The sequence below is a fragment of the Dendrobates tinctorius genome, unplaced genomic scaffold (assembly GCF_039654945.1).
Source record: "Dendrobates tinctorius isolate UK_male_01 unplaced genomic scaffold, ASM3965494v1 ptg000057l, whole genome shotgun sequence".
NCBI classification, from domain to species: Eukaryota; Metazoa; Chordata; class Amphibia; order Anura; family Dendrobatidae; genus Dendrobates; species Dendrobates tinctorius.
This window is the reverse complement of record NW_027361725.1, coordinates 8,620,256-8,635,783: the sequence shown is the minus strand read 5'-3', so window position 1 is coordinate 8,635,783 and position 15,528 is coordinate 8,620,256. Positions and strand designations below refer to the sequence as shown.

The 15,528-nt window shown below is 47.9% G+C and overlaps 1 protein-coding gene across 2 annotated transcripts in view; it reads right to left on the bottom strand.

Moving 5' to 3' along the window:
• Nucleotides 1–15,528, bottom strand: part of NEMF (nuclear export mediator factor) — a 103,646-nt gene that overhangs the window by 33,994 nt on the left and 54,124 nt on the right. For both annotated transcript variants that reach the window (XM_073577740.1, XM_073577741.1), the window contains 3 exons: nucleotides 11,636–11,894; nucleotides 8,277–8,325; nucleotides 8,145–8,191 (listed from right to left, as the gene is read on the bottom strand). In XM_073577740.1, the coding sequence (XP_073433841.1) occupies nucleotides 8,145–8,191; nucleotides 8,277–8,325; nucleotides 11,636–11,894 (355 nt within the window). The remainder of the gene's footprint in view (nucleotides 1–8,144; nucleotides 8,192–8,276; nucleotides 8,326–11,635; nucleotides 11,895–15,528) is intronic.

The following is a 15,528-nucleotide window of genomic DNA, read 5'->3' as shown; positions in this document are numbered from 1 at the left end:
GAGGAACACCACCATCCAGGAAAGGTATGACAAACACACCCTGTAGTGGTTCAAACGGAGCTTCCTGCCAACCGCTTAGGTCCAGGTTAAGGCCCCAAGCGTCCAGAGGGACCCTATAGGGGGGAATCAAGCGGTAGATCCCCTGGCTGAGGGTCTTTACCTGCAGATTGGTAGCAATCCTACGCTGGAAAAGGGCGGATAAGGCCGAAATCTGTCTCCTGAGGGATCTTGGATCTAAACCTGAGTCTAGGCCAGACTGGAGAAGAGCTACAAATGTTAAGAATGGAGAATATCAGTGGAGGATAAACGCGGTCCCTACACCGTGAGTGGTAAACACGTGCTGAGGCGGGCTACCGGGCACTAACCATTGCAGCCACCAACTTCTGGCCGAACCAGGCCTGGGCCCAGATCCAAGATTCAACGGCTAAGCCGCCAAACACAGGGCCTCTAGGTTCTGGTGGTAGATCGGGCCCTGGGAAAGTATTTCTGGGGGCTCTGGCAGCCGCCAGGGGATGTCGACGAGTAGCTGCACTAAATCTGCTACCTTGTCCGATGAGACCAATCTGGGGCAATCAGTATTACTGGAACCCCCTATGCCTTGAACTTCCTGAGACCCTAGGAAGCAGTGGAAGCGGAGGACACAGGTACGAGAGGTGAAAACTTGTGCCATGTAAGGACCAACGTGTCCACGGCGATTGCCTGTGGGTCCCAGGACTGAGCGACAAACCTGGGCACATTGGCATTTAGCCTGGAAGTCATCAGGTCCACTTCTGGGGTTCCCCAATGTTGGAAAATCTGTTGGAAAAAACTGGGGATGGAGTGGCCATACCCCGGACGCGGGACCCTGCCAGCTGAGAAAGATCGCCGCATAGTTCTCCACGCCCAGAATGTGAACTGTCGAGATCACAGAGTGATTTCTCTCGGCCCAGCAAAGGATATGCTTTGCCTCGAGCATGGCCGTCCTGCTGCGGCTGCCCCCCCTGATGATCTATGTAAGCTCCTGCCGTGGCATTGTCTGATTGAATTCGGACAGGGCGTCCTGCCAGGAGATGATGAAAAGTGCTGCAGCCGAATCGCTAGAATTTCTAAAAGGTTGATCGGGAGGTGTGATTCCCGAAGTGACAACATCCTTGGGCTGTGTGGTGGCAAAATACTGCTCCCCATCCGAGGAGACTGGCATCGATCGTGAGCATCAACCAATGGTTCAAAGGAAAAGGCTTCCCCTGCAGAAGGGAGGAACTCATCGTCCACCATCTGGGAGCCTGTCTGACCGGTGCCGACAACCGGCACTGGTGGTCGAGAGAGAAAGGGCTTTTGTCCCAAGCTTCTAAGAAGGCGTGCTGCAAGGGACGAAGATGGGGCTGGGCAAATGGAACAGCCTCTATTGCTGCCACCATTTTCCCTAAGACCTTCATGCCAAACCGGATGGTACGGGAGACCGGCTGGCGAAGTGCCCAGGCTCCCTGTTGGAGTGCTAGGGCCTTGTCCCGAGGTAGATTTTGCAACCCTCGGGAAGTGTCGAAGATCATCACTAGAAAGGAAATTGTGTGAGCTAGAATAGGAGAAAACTTCTGAACTTCAAATTCACCAGCCACCCTAGGCGGAGACGTGTATCCAGCGTGATGTTGACGCTCTCTTCGCAAGACTGAAAAGGGCTTTTGACTAGGAGGTCATCCAGATAAGGCCAGATGACTATGCCCCGGGCATGCAGGATGGACATGACGGCCGCCATGACCCATGTGAATACCCTGGGGGCAATGGATAGCCCGAAGGGTAAGGCTGTGATGCAGGTTGCTGATGGAAACTGAGCCTTTGATGTGAAGAAAAAAATGGGGATGTGCCGGTAGGCGCCATGGATGTCGATAGAGGCCAAATATTCTCCCCCTTTTCCATGGCAGGTATGACCGAGCGGAGAGACTCCATCCGGAAATGTCTGATCTTCACAAAAACCTGTTCAGAAGCTTCAGGTCCAGAATGAGCCTTACGGTTCCGTGTTTTTTTTTTTTTTGGGGACTTCAAACAGGTTGGAGAAGAAACCCTGAAATCTCTCTTTTTCCGGTAGGGATGATCACTCCACTGCGCCTGAGAGATTCGACGGCTTCGAATAAGGTGCGTGCCCGGGTTTCAGATTTGGGAGAACGAGACAGGAAAAATCATTTGGGGGTGGCTGATAAATATTATTTTGTACCCTGAAGACACCAACTCTCCTACCCACGCGTCTTGTATGACGGTGAGCCAGACGTGATAAAACCAGAGCAGGCGCCCGCCTACTCTGCAGGTGTAGACCGGAAGTTCCTCCAGTCATTCGGCCGTGAAACTGTGGGACCTTGATCCCCCTGATTTCGGCTGGTTGGAACGCATCCTCTCTAATGGGTTGGTTCTATATGAGATCTGACGATCTCTGCCCTAATTGGGCCGATCTGAACTGGCGGTCGAAACCGTGTTTGAAGCTGGTGACGGAATGGCTGCTTAGCCCCCTGTTGTGGGAGAAAGTTGCTTTTCCCCCCTGTGGTGTCAGAGATAAGATGATCTAGCTTCTCACCGAACACTCAGCTGCTCTGATGGGGCAAAGAAGTTAGGGATTTCTTGGAAGTTGGGTAGGCTCTTTGAAAAAAAACACCGATGCTGTAGGAATTACTAATACAGAAAGTGAACATATAATCCCTATAAAAACTATTTTATTTCATTTAAATATAAAAACACCAATTTCCCAGTGAAAAAAATGGCAAATGCCACAATAAAAAGACCTGAACTGAGATGTTGCAAAGCCCTATGATGAGCCTTTTTGATACCTTCCTATCCGTGGAGGTTGGCACCCTAGGGATCCCGATTTTTTGGCACCCCCACTCAGCGAGGACTGTTCCTTGCTGCCCTGCCGGTCCCTAATATTGCAGGTATGAAAACAATGACCGATAGTGCAGAGATTAATGGTAAGAATGCCCTATAGCTACTGCAAGCAAACCCAGAAAGATTAGAAAAACAATTACCACATCATGACATCAAGGTCATGGGCAGCAAGGGATAGTCCTCGCTGAGTGAGGGCGCCAAAAAAAATCGGGATCCCTAGGGTGCCAACCTCCACGGATAGGAAGGTATCAGAAAGGCTCATCAAAGGGCTTTGCAACATCTCAGTTCAGGTCTTTTTATTGTGGCATTTGCCATTTTTTTCACTGGGAAATTGGTGTTTTTATATTTAAATGAAATAAAAGTTTTTATAAGTTGGGTAGGCTCGCCATGTTCTCGACCATAGGGCTCCCCTGACGCAAATCACATTTGCGGCAGCCAGTGCTGTGCGGTTAGCTGCATTCAATGATGTGTTAATCAAATAGCCTCCTGCCAGGACTAAAGTATCTGATTCGCGATCTCAGCTACCTCCGACGGTAGGTCCAGGCTCTGCAAAGCTGCATTTGATGACTCTGACCAGGAAATCATGGCCTTGGCTACCCAAGTTGCCGTGCAAGAGGGAGAGAGGGCTGATCCTGAGGCCTCAAACACCAAGCGAGCTCTTTACTGAGACGGTCAGTGGGATCCTTGTTAGAAGAACCATTAGGTAGGGATAATCGGGTTCTTGATACCAACCGTGATGCGGGTGATATACCGATGGGGGCTCTGCCCACCTTTCAGAGTTCAGAGGCAAACGGTTATCTTGCATCCAGTGCCCCCTGTCCTGCGAAGCGTTTGTTTGGCCACTCCTTGTGACATTGCACTATGTCCTCAAACTCTGGGTGAGTCTATGAGGCCGTTTGACCCGTTTGAATGACACCATATGACCTGAGGACAAGGTGGATTCATCGTCAAAACCCAGGGTTTGGTTGACGGCCTCAATGAGACTGTCAACTGACTCCTGGTAACCAGGAAAAATGAGGGGCCCCTTGGAATCGTAATCCGAGATTTGCTCGCTGTCACCCCCCTTGAGAAGGGGAGCGAGAAGCAGAGCTCATACAGTCATATGTTAAAGTTTGGGCACCCCTATTAATGTTAACCTTTTTTCTTTATAACAATTTTGGTTTTTGCAACAGCTATTTCAGTTTCATATATCTAATAACTGATGGACTCAGTTATATTTCTGGATTCAAATGAGGTTTATTGTACTAACAGAAAATGTGCAATCTGCATTTTAACAAAATTTGACCGGTGCATTTTCTTGATTTGAACACTCCTAACTACTTTTTACTGACTTCCTGAAGCACTAAATTGGTTTTGTAACCTCACTGAGCTTTGAACTTCATAGCCAGGTGTATCAAATCATGATAAAAGGTATTTAAGGTGGCCACTTGCAAGTAGTTCTATTTGATTCTCCTATGAAGAGTGGCATCATGGGCTCCTCAAAACAACTCTCAAATGATCTGAAAACAAAGATTATTCAACATAGCTTTTCAGGGGAAGGATACAAAAAGTTGTGTCAGAGATTTAACCTGTCAGTTTCCACTGTGAGGAACATAGTAAGGAAATGGAAGAACACAGGTACAGTTCTTGTTAAGCCCAGAAGTGGCAGGCCAAGAAAAATATCAGAAAGGCAGAGGAGAAGAATGGTGAGAACAGTCAAGGACAATCCACAGACCACCTCCAAAGACCTGCAGCATCATCTTGCTGCAGATGGTGTCACTGTGCATCGGTCAACAATACAGCGCACTTTGCACAAGGAGAAGCTGTATGGGAGAGTGATGCGAAAGAAGCCGTTTCTGCAAGCACGCCACAAACAGAGTCGCCTGAGTGTGCTTTTGCATACTTTGGACAAGCCAGTTACATTTTGGAAGAAGGTCCTGTGGACTGATGAAACAAAGATTGAGTTGTTTGGTCATACAAAAAGGCGTTATGCATGGAGGCTAAAAAACACAGCATTCCAAGAAAAACACTTGCTACCCACAGTAAAATTTGGTGGAGGTTCCATCATGCTTTGGGGCTGTGTGGCCAATGCCGGCACCGGGAATCTTGTTAAAGTTGAGGGTCGCCTGGATTCAACTCAGTATCAGCAGATTCTTGACAATAATGTGCAAGAATCAGTGACGAAGTTGAAGTTACGCAGGGGATGGATATTTCAGCAAGACAATGATCCAAAACACCGCTCCAAATCTACTCAGGCATTCATGCAGAGGAACAATTACAATGTTCTGGAATGGCCATCCCAGTCCCCAGACCTGAATATCATTGAACATCTGTGGGATGATTTGAAGCGGGCTGTCCATGCTCGGCGACCATCAAACTTAACTGAACTGGAATTGTTTTGTAAACAGGAATGGTCACAAATACCTTCATCCAGGATCCAGGAAGTCATTAATAGCTACAGGAAGCGACTAGAGGCTGTTATTTTTGCAAAAGGAGGATCTACGAAATATTAATGTCACTTTTATGTTGAGGTGCCCATACTTTTGCACCGGTCAAATTTTGTTTAAATGCAGATTGCACATTTTCTGTTAGTACAATAAACCTCATTTGAATCCAGAAATATAACTGAGTCCATCAGTTATTAGATATATGAAACTGAAATAGCTGTTGCAAAAACCAAAATTGTTATAAAGAAAAAAGGTTAACATTAATAGGGGTGCCCAAACTTTAACATATGACTGTAGATGCTGAGGCAACAGTCAGGCTGGGTGACGCTGCGTGGGTTCGTTTCCCCCGCGTCTGCCTAGAGTGAGAGCGGCCCCTGCAGGTCGGCGGCTCCTGTAAGGTCGAGGATTTCTCCAAGACAGGCGAGCCGCTGTCCCTGCCCCTATCTGGGGCCTAAAGGGACTCAATTGCCCTCGTTAGTGATGCCATAGACTGCGACAAAGACAGAGCCCATTCCGGGGGCTTGGTTGCAGGGGAGGGCTCCTGGGCGCGTTAGGAATCGCAGGCTTAGTCCGGCACGGCCTCGAGCTGCTTAGCGGCTGACACCTAACGAGAGCAGTCACACTCAGCCTAGAAGGGCTGGTGGCACCATAACTCTCTGTGCCTGCGGAAAAGCGGGCTGACAGGAGGTGCATGCGGCAATTATCACCGTATGAGGCTTGGTCCTCTGGACCTGCGTGCCCGAGTTTCTCTGCTGGCTGGCATGGCCTGCGGCAGTGACGCCATTAGTATAGCTGCTCGGTTGGAGGGGGTGGGGGGGTAGCACTTACCCACAGTCCTGCGCCCCTGAGCGTCTTGAAGTGCAGCAGGAGGGGTCTGGCTGCCCTTATCTTTAAAATTCGCGAGTGAGCGTGCCCCGCGGAAGTAGGCGTGCCTGGCGGCGTGACGTCCAGCCGTGGCCTAGCACAGGCCGAAGCCGGGGCCTAAATTTACAGCGCCGGTCCGAGGACACGGGCCGCCGGAAAATGGGCATCAGTGGGCGGGATTCCCGCCCGCGGCCTAGGCAAACTAGGAGCCGGGGAAAAAAGTTCCGGCGTCGGCCGGCGATGAGAGGCAACGTCGTGCTGCACGCACCAGGAAACAGCCGCTGGTGCTAGTCTTGCAGGGGAAGCTGCGCCGCACAGGAGTAGGACCTCCACAGGAGCCCTCCCAGCCCACCTTCTTTCCGTGCCCTGTCCTGATCGCATGGAGCGCTTCAGCTGACAGCCTGTCAGGTGTGTGTGAGGGGAGAGGGAGGCTATGTACAGGACGGTGCAGGCACCCTGGCTCCATTGTTCCTTACCAGGGAAGAGGAGAGGGACCGTCCCCCTCCTTCCATCACCGCAGTCTAGCATTGGTGATGCAGTGGGGGCCGCACGGACTGTACTTGTGCCTCTGTACAGCCTAGGGTTTCAATACCTCAGGGTGGTCAGGGCTGAGTTCGGCATCATGTCCCACGTTGCGGGAGAGGATACGTGGAGGCGACACTCGCACGTGCTCACCCGTTGATGGATTGGGGAGATCGGACCCTTTCAATAGGGTCCATCGCCCGTCTCATCTTCATGGAAAGTACAAAAGAAAAAAGTCTGGGGAAAAAGATCAGACGTGTGCCTCCTACGGACACTAAGCATGAATTGGTCTCGCCGGCAATTAGGGCAAGGGTGTATACTGCAGAGGAGGAGCTAACCTTTAATTCATTCACTTAGTGTCAGCCTCCTGGCGGCAGTAGCATACACCCCACAGTCCTGTGTCCCCCAATGAGGTGAAGGAGAAAAATATATTCTCTTTTGGAAAAAAATGAGCAAAACAATTTGCAGCACCATAGTCCAACGTCCACATCGGTACTTTCTGGCGGTCAGACCAAGGTCTTATGCATCTCCTCGGCAGGCACTCGAATGCCAGCATTCTGCGTGCCTCTTATATTACAAGGCCTCCATGACATCACTTCAGTGACAACTGAGGAAGTTTGCTGGACTCTGGTCTGATGGCCACAGAGTATTGACATGGATAGCGGACGAGAGGTCGGTAAATATTTTGCTCATGTTTTGATTGGTAAAAATTAGAAATTATTTTATTTTTATTGTCAATTATTTCATGATTTTATTTTTTACCTAATCCATTTCCCTAATGCGATGCAGGGATTTTTGATTTTGATTTTTAACTATATATGTACTGGAGTGAAACTATATGCCACTACATTTACCTGTGTACTAGTAACAATATGGTAAAATAGCCCTGGGGCCCAATATTGGACCCTGGCCCATATATCCATACTGTGAGTGGGCCTCACATCACCAGATGTCCTGTGACGTGATCCAAAGGTGCGTCCTGCTGAGCCTTCGCTCTGTCTTTCCCTTTGAATTTGATGAGGATGCCCATTTGTAGACACAGGAGGTGCTGCTGAACTCTGCTGTTCTGCTGCTTCAGAAAGGAATGGGCATAGGTGTGCCACCGGCCATCAGCATGACAAAAATGCAAGTGATCATGTCGTGTATCTTCAATCTTCCATTATAAACACTTTGTTCAGACGTGCTAGATTTTTCCCACTAGGACTTTAACACGAATCCACTTGCTGCCATCAAAAACTGGAAATCTGAACTCTTGGAAGTCTATGTACCTGAAGATCCTTGATAAAGAGTTCAGAAGGGGTGTCCTCTCCCTTTATCCTGCTTTTTTTATTTGGCAATACTAATGGGCAGGATAACACCAAGCAATGCTACACTGCCTTGTACCCATTCTGACAAGGATGGTTCCCATGAGGGAAGAGGAGAAGATAGCACCAACCAATGCTGCCCAGCCTGTACATTGATCCTGACAGCAAATGCATCCCTTACCGTCTTTCTTTAGCTGATAAATGTTTTCGACCAACAGACTTGTCATTCTAATAGGGGGAAGCAAGGGTTAAAAATTAGTGAAACAAAACATTAATTACTGAATGGGCAGCTACACCAATAATCAGATCTCACCTCCTCTTCTGCATCTTCATGGTGGGCTACAGCCGCTTTGTTCTGTGTCCTACAAAGAATTACAATAGTTAGACCAGGGATGAGAGGGGGTCACATGTCCTGTGGGTGTTGATGAGACCCTATTATTATTTATTGTTATAGCGCCATTTATTCCATGGCGCTTTACATGTAAGGAGGGGTATACATAATAAAAACAAGTACAATAATGTTAAACAATACAAGTCATAACTGGTACAGGAGGAGAGAGGACCCTGCCCGCGAAGGCTCACAATCTACAAGGGATGGGTGAGAATACAGTAGGCGAGGGTAGAGCTGGTCATGCAGCGGTTTGGTCGATCGGTGGTTACTGCAGGTTATAGGCTTGTCGGAAGAGGTGGGTGTTCAGGCTCTTTTTGAAGGTTTCGATGGTAGGTGAGAGTGATATGTTGTGGTAGAGAGTTCCAGAGTAGGGGTGATGCGCGAGAGAAATCTTGTATGCGATTGTGGGAAGAGGAGATAAGAGGGGAGTAGAGAAGGAGATCTTGTGAGGATCGGAGGTTGCGTGCAGGAAAGTACCGGGAGACGAGGTCACAGATGTATGGAGGAGACAGGTTGTGGATGGCTTTGTATGTCATGGTTAGGGTTTTCTACTGGAGTCTCTGGGCAATGGGGAGCCAGTGAAGGGATTGACAGAGGGGAGAAGCTGGGGAATAGCAGGGGGACAGGTGGATTAGTCAGGCAGCAGAGTTTAGAATAGATTGGAGGGGTGCGAGAGTGTTCGAGGGGAGGCCGCTGAGCAGGAGGTTGCAGTAGTCAAGGCGAGAGATGATGAGAGCATGGACTAGGGTTTTTGCAGATTTTTGGTTGAGGAATGAACGGATTTGTGAAATATTTTTGAGTTGAAGTCGGCAGGAAGTGGAAAGGGCTTGGATATGTGGTTTGAAGGAGAGATCAGCGTCAAGGATTACCCCGAGGCAGCGAGCTTGTGGGACTGGGGAGAGTGGGCAGCCATTTACTGTAATGGATAGGTTCGTTGGGGGGGGGGGGGGGGGGGGGGGGGGTCACGTGAGATGGGGGAAAGATGATGAATTCTGTTTTGTCCATGTTAAGTTTCAGAAATCTAGCGGAGAAGAAGGATGAAATAGTGGACAGACATTGAGGGATTCTGGTTAGTAGGGAGGTGATATCTGGTCCAGAGATGTAGATCTGTGTGTCATCAGCATAGAGATGATACTGAAAGCCATGAGATGCTATGAGCTGTCCCAGGCCAAAGGTGTAAATGGAGAAGAGCAGGGGTCCTAGGACTGAACCTTGTGGGACTCCGACAGATAGGGGGCGAGGTGAGGAGGTGGTGTGTGAGTGGGAGACGCTGAATGTCCGGCTGTTAGGTATGATGAGATCCAGGATAGGGCCAAGTCTGTGATGCCAAGGGATAAGAGGGTCTGTAATAACAGGGAATGGTCCACTGTGTCAAAGGCAGCCGACAGGTCCAGGAGGAGGAGGACAGAGTAGTGTCTCTTGCTCTTGGCGGTTAAGAGGTCATTGGTGACCTTAGTAAGGGCAGTTTCAGTGGAGTGGTGTGACCGGAAGCCAGATTGTAAGCGGTCGAAGAGGGAGCAAGAAGAGAGATGGGAGGACAGTTCAAGGTAGACGTGTTGTTCCAGTAGCTTGGAGGCATAGGGGAGAAGTGATATAGGGCGATAGCTAGATACAGAGGATGGGTCAAGAAAGGGCTTTTTGAGGATAGGTGTGATGGAGGCATGTTTAAAGCTTGAGGGGAAAACACCAGTTGTTAGTGATAGGTTGAAGAGATGGGTTAGGGTTGGGATGAAGACTGTGGTGAGGTTTGAGATGAAGTGGGATGGGATCGGATCAAGTGCACAGGTGGTGAGATGTGATCTTGAGAGTAGAGTGGAGAGTCGATCTTCTGTAATGGTGGAGAAGTTGGTTTTGGAGGTGGAGGGCTGGGAAGTCGGGAGGAAGGGCTCTGGGGGTTGTTGACCAAAACTGTCTCTGATGTTATCAATCTTCTGCTTGAAAAATGAGGCAAAGTCTTCAGCTGAGATGAGTGGGGAGAGAGGAGGTGCTGGGGGACGGAGGAGAGAATTGAAGGTGTTGAATAACTGTTTAGGGTTGTGAGACAGGGAGGATATGAGAGATGAGAAGGTTTGTTTAGCTGTGGCGAGTGTGGTCTTGAAAGTAGTGAGGGACTGTTTGAATGCAATGAAGTGCTCGTTGGAGTGGGATCTTTTCCATCTGGGCTCAGCAGCCCTGAAAGCTCGCCTCAGTTCTTTGGTCAGGCTGGTGTGCCAAGGCTGTCTGTTGATTTTGCGAGCTTTCGTATGTGTAAGTGGGGCAGCAGATTCCAAAGCTACAGCTATTGTGGTGTTATATATAGCAGCAGCGTCATCCGCATTGTGTAAGGAACTTATATCTGTGAGAGGGAGGAGGGATTCCAAGAATGAGTGTAGGTCAAGGTGTTTAAGATTTCTGCGAGGGTGTGAAAGTTTGTGGGGTGGAGATTGTAGACATGGAGTGGAGAGGGAAGAGAATGTGAGAAGGTTGTGGTCAGACAAAGGAAGAGGTGAGTTAGAGAGGTTAGATAGGGAGCAAAGGCGGGTGAAGATGAGGTCCAGTGTGTGGCCATCTTTGTGGGTGGCTGTAGAAGACCATTGAGTGAGGCCGAAGGAGGAAGTGAGAGATAGAAGTTTAGTGGCAGCTGAGAGGGAAGTGTCAATGGGGATGTTGAAGTCGCCCATGATGATAGTAGGGTTGTCCGCGGAAAGGAAATGAAGTAGCCAGGTGGTGAAGGGGTCAAAGAAGGTGGTGGCTGGCCCTGGGGGGCGGTAGACGACAGCCAGTTGGAGGTTGGAGGGGGAATAGATGCGCACAGAGTGCACTTCAAAGGAAGGGAGGGTAACAGAGGGTGGCAGTGGGATTGGGGTGAAGGAGCAGGTATCTGACAGGAGAAAACCAACTCCTCCGCCATGTTTGCTGCTGGGGCGGGGGGTGTGAGAAAGGTGGAAGCCACCATATGAAAGTGCAGCAGGAGAGGCTGTGTCAGAAGGGGTGAGCCAGGTTTCGGTGATGGCGAGGAAGGAAAGTTTGGTAGTAACAAAAAGATCATGGATGTAGGAAAGCTTGTTGCAGACAGAGCGAGCGTTCCACAGAGCTCCTGTTAGTGGGACTGGGGAAGCGGGGGCTGGGTGAATGGGTTTAAGGTTGGAGAGGTTACGGAAGGTTGTGATAGAGCGTGGATGGGAGGTAGAAATGACTGTGGGAATGTGGTGAGGAGGACCAGGATTTGGAGAGATATCACCAGCAGTGAGAAGGAGCAGAGAAAGTGTTAGCAGGTGGGAGCAGGAGCTATAAAAAGCTACCTCTTTGCCTGAAGATGGGACAAGTCTATGGCAGTATCAGGGTAGGCCATTTCCTCCTCCTCTTTCATTGCGGTGATATTTTCTGTAGAATGCGAGCTTCCAGTGTCACTTTCTTCATCTGAGCTACCATCCTCTGATACGTCTCCTCGATTAGGGAGATCAAAGATGTTCTCAGATTTAGGCTCATCACCATCCTTGTTGTTGTTGTGAGCCTCGTGTTCTTCTTCACTGCTGCTGTCAGTCTCTTCTTCAGGAGCATCTGTAAGTTGAAGCACAATTGTGAGATTCTGCACTCGTGACTGTTCAGTGCGGAGTTTCTTAATACAGGAGGATGGTTTTACAGACTGAATTCCTAATATTAGGTTATGACTAGTGTTGAGCATTCCGATACCGCAAGTATCGGGTATCGGCCGATACTTGCTGTATCGGAATTCCGATACCGACTTCCGATATTTTTTCAATATCGGAATTCGGCATCGGAATCGGAAGTTCAAAGTTGATTGACAGACTGACGTCATCATGATGCGCGGTGTGTGCGCATCATGATGCGCCGTCATTTCGGGCCTTCCGGGGGTCTCTGCCGGCCTGCCGGGGGGCTGTGCCGGCCTGCCGGGGGGCTGTGTGGACTGCCCGGGGTCTGTACCGGCCTGCCGGGGGGCTGTGCACCCTGTGGGGGTCTGTACCGGCCTGCCGGGGGGCTGTGCCGGCCTGCCGGTGGTCTGTGCACCCTGTGGGGGTCTGTACCGGCCTGCCGGGGGGCTGTGCCGGCCTGCCGGTGGTCTGTGCACCCTGTGGGGGTCTGTACCGGCCTGCCGGGGGGCTGTGCCGGCCTGCCGGGGGGCTGTGCTGATGTCCGGGGGTCTGTGCAAGCATCGTCCGATGGGACTACAAGTCCCATCGGGCGATGCCTGCTACCATGACAGTGATTGACACATTAGCCAATGATGGGACAGTAGTAGTCCCATCATCCGGCTAATGTGTTAAATGTTAAAAAAAAAATAAAAAAAAAATACTACATACATACTACATGCATGCTACATACATACTACATACATACTACATATATACTACATACATACTACATGCATGCTACATACATACTACATGCATGCTACATACATACTACATGCTACATACATACTACATGCTACATACATACTACATGCATGCTACATACATACTACATACATACTACATGCTACATACATACTACATGCTACATACATACTACATACATACTACATACTACATATATACTACATACATACTACATACATACTGCATGCTACATACATACTACATACATACTACATACATACTACATGCATGCTACATGCATACTACATGCATGCTACATACATACTACATGCATGCTACATGCATGCTACATGCTACATACATACCACATGCTACATACATACCACATACATACTACATACATACTACATACTACATATATACTACATGCATGCTACATACATACTACATGCTACATACATACCACATACATACTACATACATGCTACATACTACATACATACTACATGCATGCTACATACATACTACATGCATGCTACATACATACTACATGCATGCTACATACATACTACATGCCACATACATACCACATACATACTACATACATACTACATACATACTACATGCTACATACATATTACATATATACTACATGCATGCTACATACATACTACATGCTACATACATACCACATACATACTACATACATGCTACATATATACTACATGCATGCTACATACATACTACATATATACTACATGCATGCTACATACATACTACATGCTACATACATACCACATATATACTACATACATACAATACATTCATACAATACATACATAGACATACAGTACATATAACATAGAGTAACATACTTACCAATACTTGTCACATTGTTCCCCGAAGCCATTGTCTTTTCCGGAATAAATATTAACATAACAAACCACAAAAATACTCACCCACGATCCGAAGCAGTCCACGAGTGTGTCCCACGACGATCTTGGGTAGAGAACGGCAGCATCAGATGATGCTGCCGTTCTCTACGGGCTGCAGGAATCCAATGACGGAAGGTAGGTATCCTTCCGCACTGTATTCCTCCGCCACTTAAAAAAAAAAAAAGTCCCTAGTCTCACTTTATGCCATTGCTGTGTGGGAAATTCCCACACAGCAATGGCATAAAGTGAGACTAGGGACTTTTTTTTTTTTTTTAAGTGGCGGAGGAATACAGTGCGGAAGGATACCTACCTTCCGTCATTGGATTCCTGCAGCCCGTAGAGAACGGCAGCAACAGCTGATGCTGCAGTTCTCTACCCAAGATCGTCGTGGGACACACTCGTGGACTGCTTCGGATCGTGGGTGAGTATTTTTGTGGTTTGTTATGTTAATATTTATTCCGGAAAAGACAATGGCTTCGGGGAACAATGTGACAAGTATTGGTAAGTATGTTACTCTATGTTATATGTACTGTATGTCTATGTATGTATTGTATGAATGTATTGTATGTATGTAGTATATATGTGGTATGTATGTAGCATGTAGTATGTATGTAGTATGTATGTAGCATGCATGTAGCATGCAGTATGTATGTAGCATGCATGTAGTATATATGTAGTATGTATGTGGTATGTATGTAGCATGTAGTATGTATGTAGCATGCATGTAGTATGTATGTAGCATGCATGTAGTATATATGTAGCATGTAGTATGTAGCATGCATGTAGTATATATGTAGTATGTATGTAGCATGCATGTAGTATATATGTAGTATGTATGTAGCATGTAGTATGTATGTAGCATGCATGTAGTATGTATGTAGCATGCATGTAGTATGTATATGGTATGTATGTAGCATGTAGTATGTATGTAGCATGCATGTAGTATATATGTGTTATGTATGTGGTATGTATGTAGCATGCATGTAGTATGTATGTAGTATGTATGTAGTATATATGTAGTATGTATGTAGCATGCATGTAGTATATATGTAGTATGTATGTAGCATGTAGTATGTATGTAGCATGCATGTAGTATATATGTAGCATGTAGTATGTATGTAGCATGCATGTAGTATATATGTAGTATGTAGCATGTAGTATGTATGTAGCATGCATGTAGTATATATGTGTTATGTATGTAGCATGTAGCATGCATGTAGCATGCATGTAGTATGTATGTAGTATATATGTGGTATGTATGTAGCATGCAGTATGTATGTAGCATGCATGTAGTATATATGTAGTATGTATGTTGCATGTAGTATTTATGTAGTATGAATGTAGCATGTATGTAGTATGAATGTAGCATGTATGTAGTATGCATGTTGTATGTATGTAGCATGTAATTTTTTTTTTTTTTATTTTTTTTTTTTTTTACATTTAACACATTAGCCGGATGATGGGACTACTACTGTCCCATCATTGGCTAATGTGTCAATCACTGTCATGGTAGCAGGCATCGCCCGACGGGACTTGTAGTCCCATCGGACGATGCCTGCACAGACCCCCGGAGCCTGCACAGACCACCGGCAGGCCGGCACAGCCCCCCGGCAGGCCGGCACAGCCCCCCGGAGCCTGCACAGCCCCCCGGCAGGCCGGCACAGCCCCCCGGAGCCTGCACAGACCACCGGCAGGCCGGCACAGACCACCGGAGCCTGCACAGACCCCCTGGCAGGCCGGCACAGCCCCCCGAAAGGCCCGTACAGACCCCAGAGAGGCTGTACAAGGGCAGGAAAGGGTTTTTCTTATTCCGATACCAGAAGTCCCATAGACTTGAATGGGACTTCCGGTATCGGAATCGGCGATACCGATACTTTTTTTAAAGATCGGCCGATACCATCCGATACGATACTTTGAAGT